General features: G+C 39.8%; 1 protein-coding gene and 1 long non-coding RNA gene across 2 annotated transcripts; both read left to right on the forward strand.

Annotated features, from left to right (window-relative positions):
- The first annotated feature begins 1,772 nt into the window (after window positions 1-1,772).
- Window positions 1,773-2,679, forward strand: LOC110224291. The gene is made up of 2 exons (XR_002328970.1): window positions 1,773-2,046; window positions 2,270-2,679. It is a non-coding gene; the product is annotated as an uncharacterized LOC110224291 (long non-coding RNA).
- Window positions 2,680-3,337: 658 nt separating this feature from the next.
- On the forward strand, window positions 3,338-4,617 carry LOC9323167 (LOB domain-containing protein 40). The gene is made up of 2 exons (XM_002887056.2): window positions 3,338-3,706; window positions 3,915-4,617. The coding sequence occupies exons 1-2, from the start codon at window positions 3,517-3,519 to the stop codon at window positions 4,424-4,426; spliced, it is 702 nt and encodes a 233-aa protein (XP_002887102.1). The 5' UTR covers window positions 3,338-3,516; the 3' UTR covers window positions 4,427-4,617.
- Window positions 4,618-19,498: the final 14,881 nt, after the last annotated feature.

The raw sequence follows: 19,498 nt of genomic DNA on the forward strand, positions 1-19,498 counted from the left end.
TTCTTAAACTTTGTAATTTTAATCAAAACATCCTATATTTTGAAAAAGAAGGAGTACTATATATTTTTAAGGTTATTAATATTCTTTTTGAACTACTACAGTATATTTTCGAGCTATATACTACATATTGTGTGTGTATAATTCTTTTTTATATTAATTATAAAAGTAACAGAAATTAGGTTAAACATCACCATTCAATGCCGATTGTTTTAGTGAAAGAAACTACCGAATTTAACCAATAAACATTGAAATTATTTCTTTACTTAAAAAAGTAAAATATTGAGTCTATACTCTATAGTAGTCAAAGTGATTCCATTGGGATAATTTATTAAGTGGTCTCTGGATAATAATGTTTAATTATCAGAATTATGTATGGAGCTACATAATGTGTAGCCGTTCAGAAAACGCGGCGATTCGACCAAACTCTGTTACCACAATGTCTCCACCACGCGATCACATTTTTCGCTTGCATGCGAACGTTGAAGTTCGAACCTCTCCACTCTCTATTTACCATTTTACCCTCTAGTAGTTTCGTATTCAAAATTTACCATCTCCAAATATTTTGGCAGTCCATTATTAATTGCCGAACATTAAACTGCGGCCATGACAAAAAAAAAACAAACGGCGGTCAGATATAAAAAAGACTTAAACCAAATACAGTATAAAAATACTTGACTGGTTTTGGACCTTTCGGTCGATCGCGATCACGCGCTACGAATGAAGAGTCGGAGACAAAGCTCAACGGCTTCCATATATGGTGCTTTCATATTTATTACTCATTCCGTTTCGTTTTAGTTATCGTTTAATGTTTTTTCACACAAATTAAAAAAATCATTTAATTTTTTGTTTTATCCTTTATTAATATATTTTATAAAAAAATTCATTGGCCAAAACATTATAACAATAGGGATAAAACTAGAATTTTCACCAAACATTTGCATTGAAAACCTAAAACGACAACTATTATGAAACAAAATTTAAATCTTAAAACGACAACTAAACTGAAACGGAGGGAGTAGTAACTAAAAAAACATTGCATTCTAGAAAGTATAAACCATGAAAATTGAAATATTGACAGTAAAATTTAATTTTTAACAAAAAAAATATTTCGTTGTCAAAAAAAAGCTAGAAAAAAATTATGTGAAACTTTGTTTATTTTTATAAAACCTTGTGTTCATTTCCATAACTTTACTAGTAAAACTTACTTACCTAAATAAATGTATTTTTCTTATCATTTACTAAAATTAATTCATACAAAATAGAAAAAAACTATTTTAGCTTTATAAAATACATCATTTAAAAAAGTATATATAAAAAGGTTACGATTTTTTTCTCTCTTTGACATCTTATACTCACTCTGCTCTTTTATAAATAATGTTTAAAGTTTATATTTTTTGTTCTTAAATAGATGATGATGTTTTTAGTTTTCAATATAATATTAATTAATTTTTTATTGGTTTTAATGATTTATATTATGCAAATAATTTTTATTAGTTGATAAGATAATAAATTATGTTTGTTTTAAAGTAAAGAAAATTAAATAATTTTTTAATCTATATGTATTTTCTTAAAACATCATCTATAAAAGAAAGTTAGAGCAACAGCAATGGTAGCTCTTAAAAGGCTCTAACCCATAGTTTCTTGTAATAAAAGGTCCAAATTTAAATCAAAACAGAAATAAAACTTAAGGAACGTTTCTAATTTAAGGTTTTTTTTGTTGCTCTAAGAGACGCTACGTGTCGCCTTGTCATTAGCACGAAAAGTGAGAAAACAAACTTTTTTTTTTCTTTCGCGTTTCAGTTTTTCTCAACCCTCTCTCTTTTCTCTTTGTTTTCTCCGACGGCGAATCTCTTTGAGCTTCATTTCCGGCGATGTACATCATCAAATCGGAAGTAAAAAGCGAAGCAACGTTGTAAACAATAAGCCGTGATGCTCATCTCCACCGTCGGCGTGGTCACCAACAGAAGTTCGTTGACCTAATCAGTGGGTTCTGCAAATCAAATCGGAGAGAAAGGCGATTCCAGTGGCTCCAATCGCTTCCTCACGGTATGAATCTCTCAGTTTTATTTGTTTGTGATATGAGATTTGTTTTGCTAGAAATTAGGGTTTTTGATTTGTAAACGCAATTTTGAGTTTTTGAATAGATAATGAGTCTCTTAATCTGTTAATTTGGGTTATTGATTACATAATCTGAGATTAAAGATTTGTATTTGATCTTGATTCATGTAAAAAAGTCTGTTGATCCACCAACATGTCCTGCGGATTACAGGTGGTATAACGCAGAAGAGGAGATTCTTGGGAAGAAAATAAAAGTACTTTAGTTTGTTTTGTCTTTTTCTTGTGGATTACAGTATTATAGTGGGAAGCGATCAAGGCATAAGAGGGATGATCATGGTACTATCATGGTACTGGAGACAAGCATCAAGATAACAGTGATGATGTTGGCGACAGGCTTCTCACTTCTGGAGATGACTACACTAAAGATGAAAAATAAGGGGGAGAAAAGCAGAGATAAATATCGGGAAGACAAAGAAGAAGACATCAAACATAAAGGTGACAAGAGAGGAAATTATTGTTTCTTTTGTTTCTGTTATGTGATCAATGTAAGAGACTTTCATTGTCTCTCAGTTTTTAAAATGAATGAATACAGCTTTGAGTTTAACTTTGGCTTTGGCTTTGGCTTTTGAATGAAACAGAATCAGTTTAACTTTGCCTTCTCTGTGAAAGCTTTGTTTTGAGTAAATGACAAAACAGATTCAGTAAAGACTTTGAGTTCTTGTACTCTCATTTGCAGGATGCATATTTTCGTCATTAAGAGACATGTCTAGTGCCAAATTAGCCATGTTCATGTGCCAAAGTGTAGGCCATATTCTCAGTATCTTCAAGAAGAAGATGATGTTCTTTCTTGTATAGTTTTGTCTTTGATGTGTTTTCAAATGAATCTTGTATACTTTGTTATATTATTGTCATGAATCTTGTTATTTAAAATGTGTTTATAAAAAATGTATCAAAAACTTGTATAGTTTGTCTTCTCTATCTTTCTTTTCAAGCAATCAAAACTCAAACACCAAATTTTATTTTCAAATTTTTCTTTCTTAAGGATTCCTACCATTGGACATGAATATTTCTAAGAGCCTCTAAGCAAATCCTTAACTTTATATTTGTCAAAATTTACAATTAAAAAATTCTTAAGGATCCTTAAGAGATCCTTACCATTGCAAATCCTTAACTTTATATTTGTCAAAATTTACAATTAAAAAATTCTTAAGGATCCTTAAGAGATCCTTACCATTGCTGTTGCTCTTAGGAGTACTTTGAATTCGTTTAGACAAAAATACAACACACGTCACAAATTACAGACAAATATATAAGACGACAAAGTCCTTCCCTCGTTAATTGTTATGATCTCTCCGACCAAACCAAGCAGCTTCTCCCTCTTAAATACCTCTGGACCGTAGTGTACTTTCCCCCAAACCCAAAAAACAAAACCTCCTCTTTTTTTTTCCCCTCTCTAAAATGCGTATGAGCTGTAACGGATGTCGAGTTCTTCGAAAAGGCTGCAGTGAAAACTGTAGCATAAGACCTTGTCTTCAATGGATCAAATCCGCTGAATCTCAAGCCAACGCCACCGTCTTCCTCGCCAAGTTCTATGGCCGTGCCGGCCTCATGAACCTCCTCAACACCGGTCCTGACCACCTCCGTCCTGGTATACCAACTTCCCATGCATGTCATGTTTTTTTTTGTTATGGTTAATTGCGAAGTTCTGGGCCGAATCTCATACATCTTTTTACCGGGACTGCTATTAGTCCCTCCAAGCCAGAATCGAACTAGGTCTCTTAGGAAACATAGGATTCTGTTTATTTTTCTAGCATGCATCTAATGATTTGTTTTTTTTTTTTTTTTTTTTTTTGTAGGGATATTTAGGTCATTGTTGTACGAAGCATGCGGGAGGATTGTGAACCCGATATATGGATCAGTCGGTTTATTGTGGTCCGGGAATTGGCATCTTTGTCAAGCTGCGGTCGAGGCCGTGATGAGAGGCTCACCCGTGACTCCGATCGCATGCGACGCGGCGGTTACGGGTCAAGCTCCTCCTTTTAATAACAAGCTCTGTGACATAAGACACGTGTCAAGCAAGGAAGAGAACGTGAAGAGACGGAGCCGTGGTGCATGCAAGGAAGAGAGAAACGTGAGGTCGTTGAGTCATGAGTCGTCACTGAGCCACGAGTCACCGGTGTCGTCTGAAGAGACGACGACGGAGGAACCAAAGAGTTGGATCGGGCTTGAGCTAACTTTGGGGTTGGAGCCTGTATCACGTGGGAGTCACGTGGTTGTGCCGATGAAGAAAAGAAAGTTGGAGAGGTGTGGCACGTCTGAGGATGAGGACACGTGTAAGATTGAGCTAGGACTCGTGTGCAGTGAGTGAATGGTTCTTTTTTTTTTGGCTGGGTCTTAGTTACAAGTTTTGGTGTTGAGTTTTTAGGTGTACAAATAGAGATTAACAAATCTCTCTTTTTTTTTTCTCTTTTTTGAGTTTTATGTTTTTCTTTTCTTTTGCATGTTCGGTGTATGAATGATAAAGAGGTCTTAACTTAACAAATCTGCTATTTTCAGAGATCTCTGGGGGATTAGATTACAAAAAATCTTAATTTGTTTAGTGGTGAAATCTCCATACGATGATTAGTCATTCATTATAAATAGTTTTATTTCAAAAAGCCCTTTTGTATGTGAACCGTTACCGAATGACTAACATGTGTGTTAGATTTTCGTTCTCAAAGGATATGTGTAGAAATCTTAATTTAGCTAGAGAAGAGGTTGAATTATTTTAAATTAAATGGGTCGAAATGTGTATTCAGCCGAAAATATGGCCCAGCTCTTTTGGACTTGAATCCAAAATTTGTCCATCTATCTTCCCCTATACACGCACACTTATCATTTATGCTAAAATAATTAATGCAGTTCTTAGACCACCCACAATGGGTAATTTCTCGTTGGGTGTAAGTAATAAAATATAAGAAAATAAGGGAATAGTTAGTTTAGAGACATAAGTTGAGTGTTATCCCACACCCGGGTGTGAGAGCCACGTGGGAGGATATTGTTGGTTAGGAATTTTTGACGGAAAGGATCTCATAAAAGTAGGCGCCTCTACCAATAATCAAGTCTATTAACTTTATTTCTAAACACAAACTCTTAGCTTTTTTTAATTATAAAACCGTCTTAACATATATCCCTTCGGTTATGCCTTTGCTGATGCTCTAAGCCTACAGTATATATTTTTTCCATGAAAATTAATTTCACAAACTAAAAGTATTATAGGCTAAAAAAATCAGTAATATATGTAATATTATTTGTTAATTGTAAAATTATTCAGTAAAATGCAGTTTTCCAAAGTTAATAAGAAACTAACAATTTTTTTCGTTAAACCTAGAGAAACTAATATTGTAGTTAAAATTATAACGTGGAAAAATAATTGAATGAAATCACTGGAACATTTGTTTTTCATTATTCGAATTCAAAATGTGATCTAATAACTCGAAAATATGAATTGGATAGTTCTACTGCTGCAACGATTGCATTAGAACTATTTAGATTTCAGACTGTAGACTCAATCGTGTGCCTTAATGGGTGGGGTGACATCGGCCGCATGATTTCAGAGCTAAGATCTCTACAATGTGACAACAAACTATGTTAGTTTAATTTTCATAACCAATATATGCATTATTTTATCAATCATATATTTTTAATATCAGCGTCAAGTCATCGATTTACCCAGAACAAGAGATTGTCCTGTAGTTTACGAGTTAAGTGGTTTCAATTTTTTTTTTTTTCTTCTCGTGAGTGGTTTTAGTTTAAAATATTATCTTAAAACAATAATTTTATATAAAACAGAAAGAAGATTTTTGCGTCTAATCATTATCGAAAGGATATATCTATCATATGCAGGCGCCAAAAAGGTGACCCATGTACGCAAAGTCACAAACACAATTGCAAAATTGATATTTTAGTCAATTATCCCATGTAAACAATGATTATTTAGTAAGAAAAAAAATGTGTACATTGCATACAAATTGCAACACACATCCACCACAAATTACTTCTACGTTAGAATGTCAATAGTGTCGCATTTGTAGTGTTGTTGTCTGTGGAAATCGAAACTAACACAATCAAGATTTGTCTAGGGTTTTATTTTAGGGATACGATAATCGTGAATTCTCAAAGAACAACAGAAACGATTGATACCAAAGATGGTGTTCTTGATATTATTAATGAAAAGATGATTTTGATCGTACAAGAGTTTGATCGTAAAAGAAAAAGGTGTTTGTGCTGTGAGAGCTTTGCGTAGTGTAAATTCTAGAGCGATATTCCTTGCCCTTCGTTTGAGCCTTGAGTCTCTTTATATAGGGACGATAAACCGCCTCTCCAGCGATATTCTCGGAAGATTTCCATTTATCTTGAAGTCGGCCAGAATATCGCGGATTAGGACAATTTCCTTATTCTTCGGAGTTTTCGGAAGATTTCCTGATTTGAGTTGATCCTTCGCGATTCTTCCTTATCATTTCCGAGTTTATCGGAAATGATCCTTCTTTTTCGGAAATGATAACTTGCTTGGAAATGATACCTTTAGAGAAGAATATTTACTAAGTCTTTGCTTCGGGCGATGATGAAGACTTCGCCTCGGGGAACTTATGCAACTGGCTCGGGTACACAGGAAGAACCGGCTCGGGCACTCTAGGATGGCTTCTTCGGGTGTCCCCGAGGCGATGGGCTCAGAAACTCCCGAGGCGACCAGGCTCGGGTACCCTCGAGGCAATTGGGCTCGGGTGCTTCCGATGTCTTGTTCAGGATATCCCCGAGGCGATGGGCTCGGGTACCCCCGAGGCAATTGGGCTCGGGTGCTTTCGTCGTCTTGTTTAAGTATCCCCGAGGCGATGGGCTCGGGTACCCCCGAGGCAATTGGGCTCGGGTGCTTTCGTCGTCTTGTTTAAGTATCCCCGAGGCGATGGGCTCGGGTATACTAAATCGATTAGACAGATATCCCGAGGTGAATGATGCGATGCCCCGAGATGATCTCTGAAAGACTCCCGAAGTGTTCTAAGTCTGGCTCGGCGCCAAAGGGTGGAACCCGACCCCAACATTGTCCGTTGTCACATGGTAAATTCGGTAGATACACTCTTTTATGTAGGTTAGGAAGTTTTGTACCTTAGATGTGTAGTCTTTGGAATCATGGAATAGAAGAGTAATCTATAATTTAACTTTTAAGAGTTCAAACTCATCGTGTTAAGGGTTCATACCCTTTTTTTAGTACGAAAGTTTAGTTTTCAAATCAGAATATCTAAAAATTGACTTTGGATATTAGAAGACAGTATGGACCGAAAGTTCGGAACTTCCACAGTTTATTAAAAAAATAAAATTCATAATCTGGTCTCATATTTTGGAAACTTTCCTAGTCCAGGCCAGAGCTAACGCTGAATTGATCGCCGACCTTGAAGGCGGCAAAAATGTCGAAGATGAAAAGGAGGAAGTTCTCCAGTGGAAAGCTGAGTATGGAGATGCTGAGGAGGAGTTTGTGCGGATCGGAACCGAGCTGCGAGAGGATCTGAGGCTTCCTCCGGCTTCTCCGGATTCTGTTGAAGATAATTTCGGAAACAGGTCAATCGAGGGGGTTGCCGCGGGAATTGGTATTACGGATCAAGCCGGCACGAATCTGAGTTCCGAAGTCGCACATGTTCCGGAGGAGCGGGATGAGTAGATCCGTGGCACATTTCTTCTTTTAATTCTGGATTTTTGTAAGACTTGATGCCTGGACGGCTTTATCCACTATTGATAATGAATATATTTTGTTCTCGATAAATTTCTAGTCTCAGAGTAACTTTTCGAACCACTTTTCGAACCACTTTTCGAACCAGGCAAATCGTGTACCAGTGTTAAGTAAACTGGGTTTTGGTAAGTAGGACTAATCTTTGTCGGTTGCGACCCGAGCTGATATAGTCGATGCCAGTGCTTAGAAGCGAACTGGGGTACCAGTGTAGAAGTCAACTGGGTTTTCTGAAGACAATTTCTTTATGGCAGGATATCTCCGACCGAATCGTCTCGACTGTTTATATAGCGCGCTGTAACCGAGGCGGTGAAAAGAGCTTTTTCTGTCCGAGGACGTGGCCATCGTCCGAACGAACTTTTAGCTTTATAGATCGATAAGATGACCGTTAAAATCTCCGAGGTGGATAAGATTGGTAACCCGAAGGGTAAAAACTTAGAGAATTTGAAAAATTTAGTGGGAGTATATAAGTATACGGACCCACTCCCCCCTTTTTTTAATTAGGGGGGGTAGCTGAACTCGTCCGAGGACGAGCTGCCTACGTACCCTTTTCAGGGATCAAGCCACCCCGTAGTTCAAGTACATGCGTACCTTAGGTTTTTAGCGGTAGTATTTCCTTAGATGCATTGCGTTCCAGGATCTAGGTACCGCTTTGCCGTTCATGTTGATGAGTTCGTAAACGCCGGGACGGATTACCTTTGCGATCGTGTAAGGTCCCTCCCAATTCGCGCCGAGTTTGCCTGCGTTCTGCTCGGCGGTATTCTGGAAAACTTTGCGCAGTACGAGATCTCCTTCGTGGAAACGGTGATGTTTAACGTGAGAGTTGTAATACCGAGCCGTTGCATTCTGATAGTTCTGCATTCGGACCAAAGCCGAATCTCTTCTTTCGTCAATTAAGTCCAGCTCGTCCAGCATCATCTGAGTGTTGGAATTTTCCTGCTCGGGGAGAAAACGTCTTCTCAGTCCCGGGATCTCGGCTTTGGTGGGAATCACACACTCCGTGCCGTAGACAAGGGCGAAAGGTGTTTCTCCCGTGGCTCGCCGTGGCGTGGTTCTGTGTGACCAGAGTACTCCTTCTAATTCGTCGGCCCAGCGGCCTTTCTTTGCGTCGAGGCGCTTTTTTATTCCGTCGAGAATCGTCTTGTTTGCCGCTTCGGCCTGTCCGTTCCCCTGAGGATACCGAGGCGTAGATTTGCTGAGGTGAATTCCCCATTTCTCGCAGAATCCTTCGAACCGAGCCGAAATAAACTGCGATCCGTTGTCTGTAACGATCTCATAAGGTATCCCGTGGCGGCATATGATGTTCTTCCAGACGAAGTTTTTGACCTGCGCGTCTTTGATGCTGGCGTAGGAGTCTGCCTCGATCCATTTGGAGAAGTAGTCTGTTAGTACGAGGACGAGTTTCTTCTGTTTGGAGTTGTGTAGAGGTCTGATGATGTCCATGGACCATCGCATGAACAGATAAGGCGAAGTGATAGAAGAGAGGAGCTCGGCGGGTTGATGAATGGTTGGTGCGTGCCTCTGGCATTTATCACACCGTTGAGAAAATTTCTCGCAGTCTTTGACCATCGTCGGCCAAAAATATCCGTGGCGTTTGATCTTTATGGCTAGGGCTCTCCCGCCGGAATGGTTTCCACAAGATCCGCCGTGTACTTCTTCCATGACTCTCCGAGCTTCGTTTCCTTCGACACAGATAAGGAGAGGACCAGAAAATCGCCATTTAAAGAGCTCTCCGTCGATCAGAGTATACCGAGCCGCTTTGGCCTTAAGCTTCCGAGCTGCCCACTTTTCAGTAGGAACTTCTCCATCGGCAATGTAGCTTCGGATGGCTCCGATCCATTTAGCGTCGCTTCCGTACTCGGGCTCGGTTGCGTCCGTAGTTTGCTGGTCTAGCTGTTCGATGTCCATTTCTTCCAGTTCTTCTGTCTCCCGAGCTGTCAGAACTTGATCCTTGCTATTATCTTCAATGCTCGGTTTTTCGATGAACTCAACCGGTATGATCCTCTTCAGATTTGGGTCGGAGGTTGAAGCTAGAGCCGCTAAGGCATCGGCCGATGTGTTCTCACCTCGTGGAATTCTGGTTAACTCGAACTCTCCGAACTGTTTCGCCAAGTCTTGCGTGAGAGCAAGATACGCTTCCATTCGTTCGTCGCGAGCCGCGTATTCTCCATTGAATTGATTAGCCACGAGCTGGGAGTCGCAAAAGGCTCGCAGCTTGTTGATCTTAAGTCCCCGAGCCAGCTTAAGTCCTGCTATCAGCGCTTCGTACTCGGCCACGTTGTTAGTCGCGTCGAAATTTAGCCGAAAGGATTGTTCAAGGATTTCACCTTCTGGTGATGCGAGGCGGATTCCGACGCCAGAACCTTGTTTTGAGGATGAGCCGTCGACGTGGAGGATCCAAACAGCGTTGGGTGACTCTTCTCGGGTGTTCTCTGTCGGCAGTTCGATGATGAAATCGGCCAGGACTTGAGATTTCGCGCATGTTTTGTTTCTGTATTCGATGTCATACTCGCTGAGTTCTACTGCCCACTTGGCCAAGCGTCCCGATTGGCTCGGACTGTGCAGGATGGTTCGGAGGGATACGGGCGCCATGACGACAATTGAGTGAGACTGAAAATATGGTCGTAGCTTCCGAGCTGACATTACTACAGCGAGGGCGAGCTTTTCAGTTTGCGGATAGCGTGTTTCCGCGTCGGTGAAAGTTTGCGAGACATAAAATATCGGCTTCTGCTCTCCTCTGTCTTCCCTGACTATGACTCCACTTATAGCCGTATCAGAGACTGCGATGTACAGGAATAACGGCTCGCCCGGGACTGGTTTCGCTAAAACCGGTGGATTGGCCATATACTTCTTTAGTTCCTGGAAAGCTTCTTCGCAGCGATCGGTCCATTCGAATTTCTTGTTCCCGCGCAGAGTATCGTAGAAAGCCAGGCATTTGTCAGTGGATCGCGAGATGAATCGGTTCAAGGCTGCAACTCTCCCGGTGAGACGTTGGACTTCGCGCTTGTTCTGCGGTGAGGGCATGTTTAGTAGAGCATCGATCTGCTTCGGGTTTGCCTCGATGCCTCGGTGAGTTACAAGATATCCCAAGAATTCTCCAGACTTTACCGCGAAACGACATTTTGCCGGGTTAAGCTTCATGTTGTGCTTATTGAGCTGACGGAAACAGTCGCGTAGATGGCCTATGTGATCGCTTTCCTCAAGGGATTTGACTAACATATCGTCGATATAAACTTCCATCGTCTTCCCGAGCTGCTCGGAAAACATCCTGTTGACGAGCCGTTGATACGTTGCGCCAGCATTCTTGAGTCCGAAGGGCATGACTTTGTAACAGTAGATACCTCGGTCTGTGATGAATGCTGTCTTCTCGCGATCGTCGGGGTGCATGAGAATCTGATTGTATCCTGCGAAAGCGTCCATGAATGATAGCAACTTATTTCCCGCGGTTGCTTCCACTAAACGATCGATATGTGGGAGCGGAAAACTGTCTTTAGGGAAAGCTTTGTTCAGATCGGTGAAATCGACGCAGACTCTCCACTTGCCGTTCTTCTTTTTAACCACGACGGGATTTGCTAACCAGTCCGGATACCTTGCTTCAGAGATCGAGCCGATCTTCAGGAGCTTTTCAACTTCGGCGTTCACGGCATCTGCGCGATCCCGGCCCAATTTTCTTCGCTTCTGCTTGATGGGCTTGAAAGATGGATCAACATTCAGCTCGTGGCAGATTACGTCGATGCTCACTCCAGGTAGATCTTCAGCTGACCAGGCGAAGGTGTTGATGTTCTCTTTGAGGAATGAGATGAGCTCGGTCTTGATTTCCTCGCTTAAGTCGCTGCCAATTTCCACGCATCGTTCAGGCCGTTCGTCCTCGAGGCTAATGGAGATTACAGGATCCGAGGTAGGCTTCTTCTCCTCGCGCGCCTCCTCGATCTGTAATTGCTATAACTGTTTAGATATAGCCTTCTCTTCACTCCGGCCAAGTTTCGATTTCTTGTGATCGGTTTCAGCCTTCGCTTCAGTGACAGGGTTTCGGAGTTTGTGTGCTGCCATGAAACACATCCGAGAATTTTTCTGACTGCCCCATATCGTTTTCACGCCATTAGGGGTCGGGAATTTGACACACAGATGATATGTCGATGCGACAGCTCGCATTAGATTTAACCACGGGGTTCCCATTATGATGTTGTAGATGGTAGGTCGGTCGGTGACTGAGAAGTTGACTGTCTTTGTTACCCCGCCGGCTCGGACTGGTAGTTGGATGGTTCCAAGTGTCATCAGAGTTTCCCTTGAAAATCCGAGGACAGGCTTCGGGGTCGGAATCACCTGTGACATGTCGATGTTCATTCGTTGGAGCGTTTCGCGAAAGATCACATCAATGGTGCTGCCGGTGTCAATTAACACTCGGTAAATATCATGATCTCCTATCGCTAATGTGACGACGATTGGATCGTTATGTGGCATGTCGAGCCCGTTTGTCTCGCTTTCTTCGAATGTGATCACGTCGTTAGGTCGATCGAAGCGTCTTGTCCAGTTGCTAGGCGTCTCGGCTCGGCGTTGATAAGCTTTGATTGCCGCTACGGTATCAGGACAGTATGGCGATCCGCCCATTATGGTAAGAACCTTCTGCCGCGTACCATCTCGGTCTTCGTCTTCCGACCCCCGGGTTCTTTTCTGAGACTCCTGGTTCCTTGGTTCGGGGTCTCTTCCTGGGTTGGTCTGCTCGGGCTCCGGTTCTGGCTCGAGGTCCTTAAGAGTAACGTTTGTCCCGAGCTCTCCAGCTAGGAATTTGGTTGCTAACTTGGCTCCGAGGCTTCGGCATCTCGAGGTATGATGGCCGAAAATTTTGTGGTGTTCGCAATATTCTTGATCATTGCTCGGTGGCTGATCCCTTGTCCAGGTGAAGGACTCTCTTCCTCGCCCACGGCCTCGGCCTCTGCCGCGGCCACGGCCTCGGGGCGTGTCAATCTGATAGCTATGGTATCCTGAAAAATTGCGCCCCTCGTGATGCGTATACGTACCGCTCTCACGCGTTTTCTTCTGGACCGAAGGTGTCGCTTGGGTTTTCTCGGTTTTCTCGGTTCGGGGCGCCTGTTTTGTTGGCTCGTGCCTCTTTGCTAGTAGCGCCATTTCTTCTTCGTGGGCGACGAAATCCGAGGCTCGATGCAGCGCGTCGCGAATTGTTGTTGGTTTAGACAGGTTTAACTCTTTCCTGAATTCTGACTTGTACCAGAGAGCTTTCTTCAAAGCCGAGAGAGCTGCTACATCTGTAATTCCTTCGACTTTGGCTAGCGTCGATTTGAAGGTCTTGAGGAAATCCCTTAATGGCTCGGTGGGCTGTTGAGACAAGGACCATAGATCCGCGTCGGAAGTTCCGGGGTCGATGAGCACGGAGTATTGTTTGAGGAACAATGTCGACAGCTCGTCGAAACTATCAATCGAGTTTCGTTCCAATCTTGAAAACCACTCTAATGCGGGTCCTTTGAGATGTTCCACGAACAGTAAGCACAGACCCGCATCCTTTTCCCCGGGCTTGAACCTGGCTCGGGCCACAGATATCACGAACGATTTAATGTGGCACTTCGGGTCGGTTGATCCGTTGTAGGAGTCGATTCTGAACTTTCCCAGGTTGGACATCGTCGTCTCAGAAATTCTTTTGGTGAAGGGCGTATTCCGAGATTCTTCCAAAATTCGGTCGATGTTCGGCGCGGAGGATGAGACGCTATGTATCTGGGTTTTGACGAGCTTCATATCGGCTTCCGCCTTGGCTAGGGAGGCTCGGATCTTGCTTAGCTCGCCTTCTCTTTCGGATTCTTCGGCCCACCTTATGTTTTCCTCAGTTTCTTCGTCATCAGTGAGATCTGTTCGCTCGGCGGAGTTAGCTCCGGCTCGGGTACGCTCATCTTGCAGATCATCTGGCTCGTCCGTCAAGTCCACTGCGTCCGGCTCGGTGGGATCATCTTGGTTCTCGCGCCTGGCAGGGTCGGCTCGGGTTGCGACTCTGGTGTTGCCGGTTGGTGTCGCGAACGTGAGTCTCGTTGGGTTGATGCCAGGCAAGTCCCTCCGAGCTCGTGGTGGCCGAGTTTGGAAACGTGTGGTTTTTTGTTGCCCGCGTGTTGCGATTTCGTCGACTCGCTGCGCCAAGGTTTGGTTGGCTTTCTCTTGGTCGTCAGTTTTCTTCTGAAATTTAACCATCAGATCTTTCAGTTCGGCTAGAGTCGCTAGGATCGTCGGATCGGCGGCTTGAGGATTCTGAGGGTTCGGAGGGTTCGGGATTCCTCCTCCAGCTGGTGGCGTCTGACGGCCGTCTTCGTTCATCGTCCTTTTCAGTAATCGAGTTCTGCGTCTTAGGGTAAGAGAATTCTAAAGTATCCCCACAGACGGCGCCAAACTGTGGAAGTCGAAACTAACACAATCAAGATTTGTCTAGGGTTTTATTTTAGGGATACGATAATCGTGAATTCTCAAAGAACAACAGAAACGATTGATACCAAAGATGGTGTTCTTGATATTATTAATGAAAAGATGATTTTGATCGTACAAGAGTTTGATCGTAAAAGAAAAAGGTGTTTGTGCTGTGAGAGCTTTGCGTAGTGTAAATTCTAGAGCGATATTCCTTGCCCTTCGTTTGAGCCTTGAGTCTCTTTATATAGGGACGATAAACCGCCTCTCCAGCGATATTCTCGGAAGATTTCCATTTATCTTGAAGTCGGCCAGAATATCGCGGATTAGGACAATTTCCTTATTCTTCGGAGTTTTCGGAAGATTTCCTGATTTGAGTTGATCCTTCGCGATTCTTCCTTATCATTTCCGAGTTTATCGGAAATGATCCTTCTTTTTCGGAAATGATAACTTGCTTGGAAATGATACCTTTAGAGAAGAATATTTACTAAGTCTTTGCTTCGGGCGATGATGAAGACTTCGCCTCGGGGAACTTATGCAACTGGCTCGGGTACACAGGAAGAACCGGCTCGGGCACTCTAGGATGGCTTCTTCGGGTGTCCCCGAGGCGATGGGCTCAGAAACTCCCGAGGCGACCAGGCTCGGGTACCCTCGAGGCAATTGGGCTCGGGTGCTTCCGATGTCTTGTTCAGGATATCCCCGAGGCGATGGGCTCGGGTACCCCCGAGGCAATTGGGCTCGGGTGCTTTCGTCGTCTTGTTTAAGTATCCCCGAGGCGATGGGCTCGGGTACCCCCGAGGCAATTGGGCTCGGGTGCTTTCGTCGTCTTGTTTAAGTATCCCCGAGGCGATGGGCTCGGGTATACTAAATCGATTAGACAGATATCCCGAGGTGAATGATGCGATGCCCCGAGATGATCTCTGAAAGACTCCCGAAGTGTTCTAAGTCTGGCTCGGCGCCAAAGGGTGGAACCCGACCCCAACATTGTCCGTTGTCACATGGTAAATTCGGTAGATACACTCTTTTATGTAGGTTAGGAAGTTTTGTACCTTAGATGTGTAGTCTTTGGAATCATGGAATAGAAGAGTAATCTATAATTTAACTTTTAAGAGTTCAAACTCATCGTGTTAAGGGTTCATACCCTTTTTTTAGTACGAAAGTTTAGTTTTCAAATCAGAATATCTAAAAATTGACTTTGGATATTAGAAGACAGTATGGACCGAAAGTTCGGAACTTCCACAGTTTATTAAAAAAATAAAATTCATAATCTGGTCTCATATTTTGATATAGGGTTTAACCAGTTAAACTATCGATTTTTATTTCTGCTAACGTACTTATGTTATTATTCACACAAAATAATATTGCTTTTTCATCATTTACACAAAAATATTATTATGTTTGCGATTGGCAGTGGCGGATCTAGAAACAAGTTTTATAGGGGTCAAAATAATACAAAATTTTTATGATGAACAATAAATTAAAAAATTATATGAATTAAAGGGGTCATTTGGAAGTTAGAACAAAAATTTATAGGGGTCAAACACTAATTTTAACCAAATATTTCCTCAAATTCAATCAAATTTACACTAAAAATAAATAATATATAAAATTTATAGGGGTCATGTGAACCCACTCCCTCCTTACCTCCGCCACTGGTGATTGGTGTTTACTTAGTAAAAGCGTGTTATAGATGAAATGAAAATGTTTTTGTGTCTGGTAGTGATATCTTTGTCAAATATGAAATTAGGCAGTAACATGAGCAATTTAGGCTTTTTTTTTCAAAAAAAAATTGATTTAAAAATATATTGTTTTTGAACTTTATTCTGTATTTTAAATATTTCTGTTTCATTTAAATTTAAGTTTTTGATTTTTATTCATATATTAAATTAGTTTACAATTTAAAAATTCCTTTTTACTATAGTTTTATGATTTTTCTCACAATTCATAGCTCATACTACGGAATCGCGACGACTTTTCTACTAAGACCAACACAAATTCCTTACAAGCGACGAAGTTTCCAGCGATAGTATATTTTCTCGCAACATCATTTTAAGGTTTGTGACGGTGAACTTACTGTCAATGATTCACAAATCTTGAAAGAGATTTACGAGGATCATTTTGCAATGGATCCACTATAAAATTATTTTTTCGCAAAATTTGTGAGAGAATTGCTACGAAATACTTTCTTGAGAATAGCATTTTTTTTTGTAGTTTAGCTTAAATCATAACCTTTTAACGAATGTATTTTTATAAATGCCATTCATTTTAAATATGTAATGTAATACTAAGATTGGGTGATTGATTAACACCTTATCTACCAATGGCTTTTATGAATGTGCACTTAAGCGCTAGAGGTAAACTAGCTTCCATTACCCGTTAATCAAACTAAATTGTACCCTTGAAAATATATAGGTTATTGACCATTATTTGCACAATGGCACGGTTCATTTAATCGATTTCATGTCGTTGGTCGGTAGTTCGCTCTTTTTCTATGTCATAGACCTTTGTACAGTCCATTAACGTACCATTGTATGTTGTGTTAAGGGGTTAAGTAAATCAAAAAAAAAGAAAGTATGCATGATTTGAGTTCGAGATTTATCTCGCAGCCAGAAGGTTTTTCTTTATTCTTTCTAACTCTATTATGCTTTGTTCTCATGTAAAACCATTTTGAGGATGAGAGCTTTATTGCACATTTTCATGTTTTGATGTACTTAACCCCTTAACATAAAAATGTTGAGTCTTACTTGTTGAATCGAGATATTGGAATGTAAATTGAGTAGTGACTAGTAGCATTCCTATTACATTCCCAAAATTCTTCACGGATCTGGATAATGACCGTTTTTGTATAAGATCAGATTTTTGATGGTTTTTTGGGATTGGTAATTGAACATCTAGCGAAATAGATGTTAGCTTAAAGATTCTTATATAATTTTACATAGAAAATGGTCTAGAAATATCATATTAAGAAGAAAAGTCAAAATAGTAAGTTTTGCAAGAAAAGTATGAATAACTCTTATGTAAAAGATGCATGTTTAAAAGGTTGTATGCACAATATTATTTGGACAAAGTCTAATTGGGCTGCCTGCCTCTGTCCCCCTGTACTATATCGTTTCAACTCGGTTCTCCCTGTACTTTCACCCTCTACCTATTTTCCCTATACACATGATATTCTTCACAACGCGATTTAGTGATTTTAAAACGCATTTAAGGAGCTTAATTGATTTTGGAGAATTAGGTAAAATTTTATAAAAATGGGTAGAATTGTGAAGAATATCATGTGTATAGGGAGAAATAGGTAGAGGGTGAAAGTACAGGGGGAACCGAGTTGAAACGATATAGTACAAGGGGACAGGGGCAGGCATCCCAGTCTAATTAGACAAGAAATAATCTTACATCTGAAAGAAATATTATGGACTAGACATTCAATGCCTCGAGTGATTATATGATAATTATATGAATTTGTTCATTAAGGTTCTACTTATAATAATTTCTATATATATGATCGGAATGTAAATCTTGAAGATGATGTTTCCGGAAGAAGAAATATGATTATGTGCGTGATTGTACTATTTTTTTCCTATCATGGTTTTTGTTTCATTGAGTTTTCCCCTTAAGTACTAGTAGTGGTCATGAAACTTCATAAATATTTTTGGTTAAAAACCTAATACGCACTTATTGCTAAAATTTGACTCTCTAAAAACTTCATTTTGGTGATATCCAAATCCATTCTCATATATATATATATATATATATATATATATATTTATATTTAGTGCAAAAATATAAAAAGATTTCAAAACAGTCTGATTTAAATTTTGTTAAAAAAATATAAAAATCAACAAGAAAATCAATAATGAGTAGTGGACATATAAGAGTTAAAAAGTTGGCATTAATTATATAGAATTACAAGTTGACATGCTTCTCCGTTATGAAATAAGGTGCTTTATCGATTCAGGCACTTAAAATATTGGAAGATAAGATGCAAAAATCAAGCTTATAATCATTATAAGTGCTGATCTAAAACAAAATAAATTTATTAAAAAGATCACCTCGTTACCCCCATCACTTATCATTCCTATTATCTGTCATGTTTCTTTATTATTTAAAGGCTTATCTAGATTGAACCCATTTTACTATATAATTATGAGTTTAAATAGTTTTATATTAAAAATTCACCTTTTTACTTTATAAAGTCCAAAAGATTTAGATGAAGACCGACTGTTTTTGGCTTAGGCCAGAGAACATAATGTGACCTTAAAGCCAAAGATAAACATAATGTGACCTTACACAGAGACAACCCATCAAAACCCTTCTTGTGTTTTTTTTAACTAATATTACGAAAAGATATTTTCTATACATCTCCAACTAATTTGGCCATGGAGGCTGGAGCACCAATTTATTTCTGGTTTAGGAAACAATCTCTTGATTTTCTATAAAGAAATCTTCAGATTTTCTTTATCTCTCCCAGCTTAGTTTCAACCGAGTTAGAATCTTACGAGTGCACTGTCCAAATTGATTGTATATATTTTTTTGTGTATAACTTGACATTTCTCTGTTTCCACTGCCACAGTCTCATTAATTTTAGTTTAAAATATTTAGATTTAGTGACTAATTTTAATACTGAATTTAAGATGTTGGAATTATGATTTAAATGTCATGCGTTCGAGTTCATATATATAAAAATAATCAAAAGTGGCAATTGAAATTAGACAAAAAAAAATTGGGAACTGAAAATGATAACAATAAACGGTGTTTTTATAGAAAACAACTTAGAGCATGGTCATCAAGGAAGTTTTGATGGACTTCTCATCATTAAAAAAATATTTAATCAAAAAGTAGAGATATTGATATACGGTTTTCATGAGAAACATTTTTTACTTTTTAACATATCCATTTAACACTTTTTTTTTGTTCTATTAATTTAACTTTTTTATGATTTAAAAATTAAATAAATAATAAAAAATAAAATAATATATTTAAGAGGCTCAATGGGTTCTTACCGATACAAATGCTTTTATAGAAACATAATATATTGCAAACAACAACGTTAACTTTTAAAGTTTCTAATTTTTTTTGAAATTCGGAAATTGAATGAAAATTAATAAAAATATGTGAAAGTTTCCAAAAAATACTTGAAATTTTTCAAAAACTTTTGAAATTTCTATTTTTTTTCTCAAAATGTCCAACAATTTTGGTAAGAATATGGTAAACAATACTCATCAAAAAAATTTAGCACACGATGCAATGAAAGTTCCAAAAACGAAAAGTTGCTATCTATTCCTG

Source organism: Arabidopsis lyrata (assembly GCF_000004255.2).
Source record: "Arabidopsis lyrata subsp. lyrata unplaced genomic scaffold ARALYscaffold_2, whole genome shotgun sequence".
Lineage (NCBI taxonomy): Eukaryota > Viridiplantae > Streptophyta > Magnoliopsida > Brassicales > Brassicaceae > Arabidopsis > Arabidopsis lyrata.

What these genes read in the sequence shown, in the direction of transcription:
- LOC9323167 (XM_002887056.2), top strand. Translation starts at nt 3,517, where the DNA reads ATGCGTATGAGCTGTAACGGATGTCGAGTTCTTCGAAAAGGCTGCAGT. An exon ending in TCCTGACCACCTCCGTCCTG is followed by an intron (nt 3,707 to 3,914) that starts GTATACCAACTT and finishes TTTTTTTTGTAG; the next exon opens with GGATATTTAGGTCATTGTTG.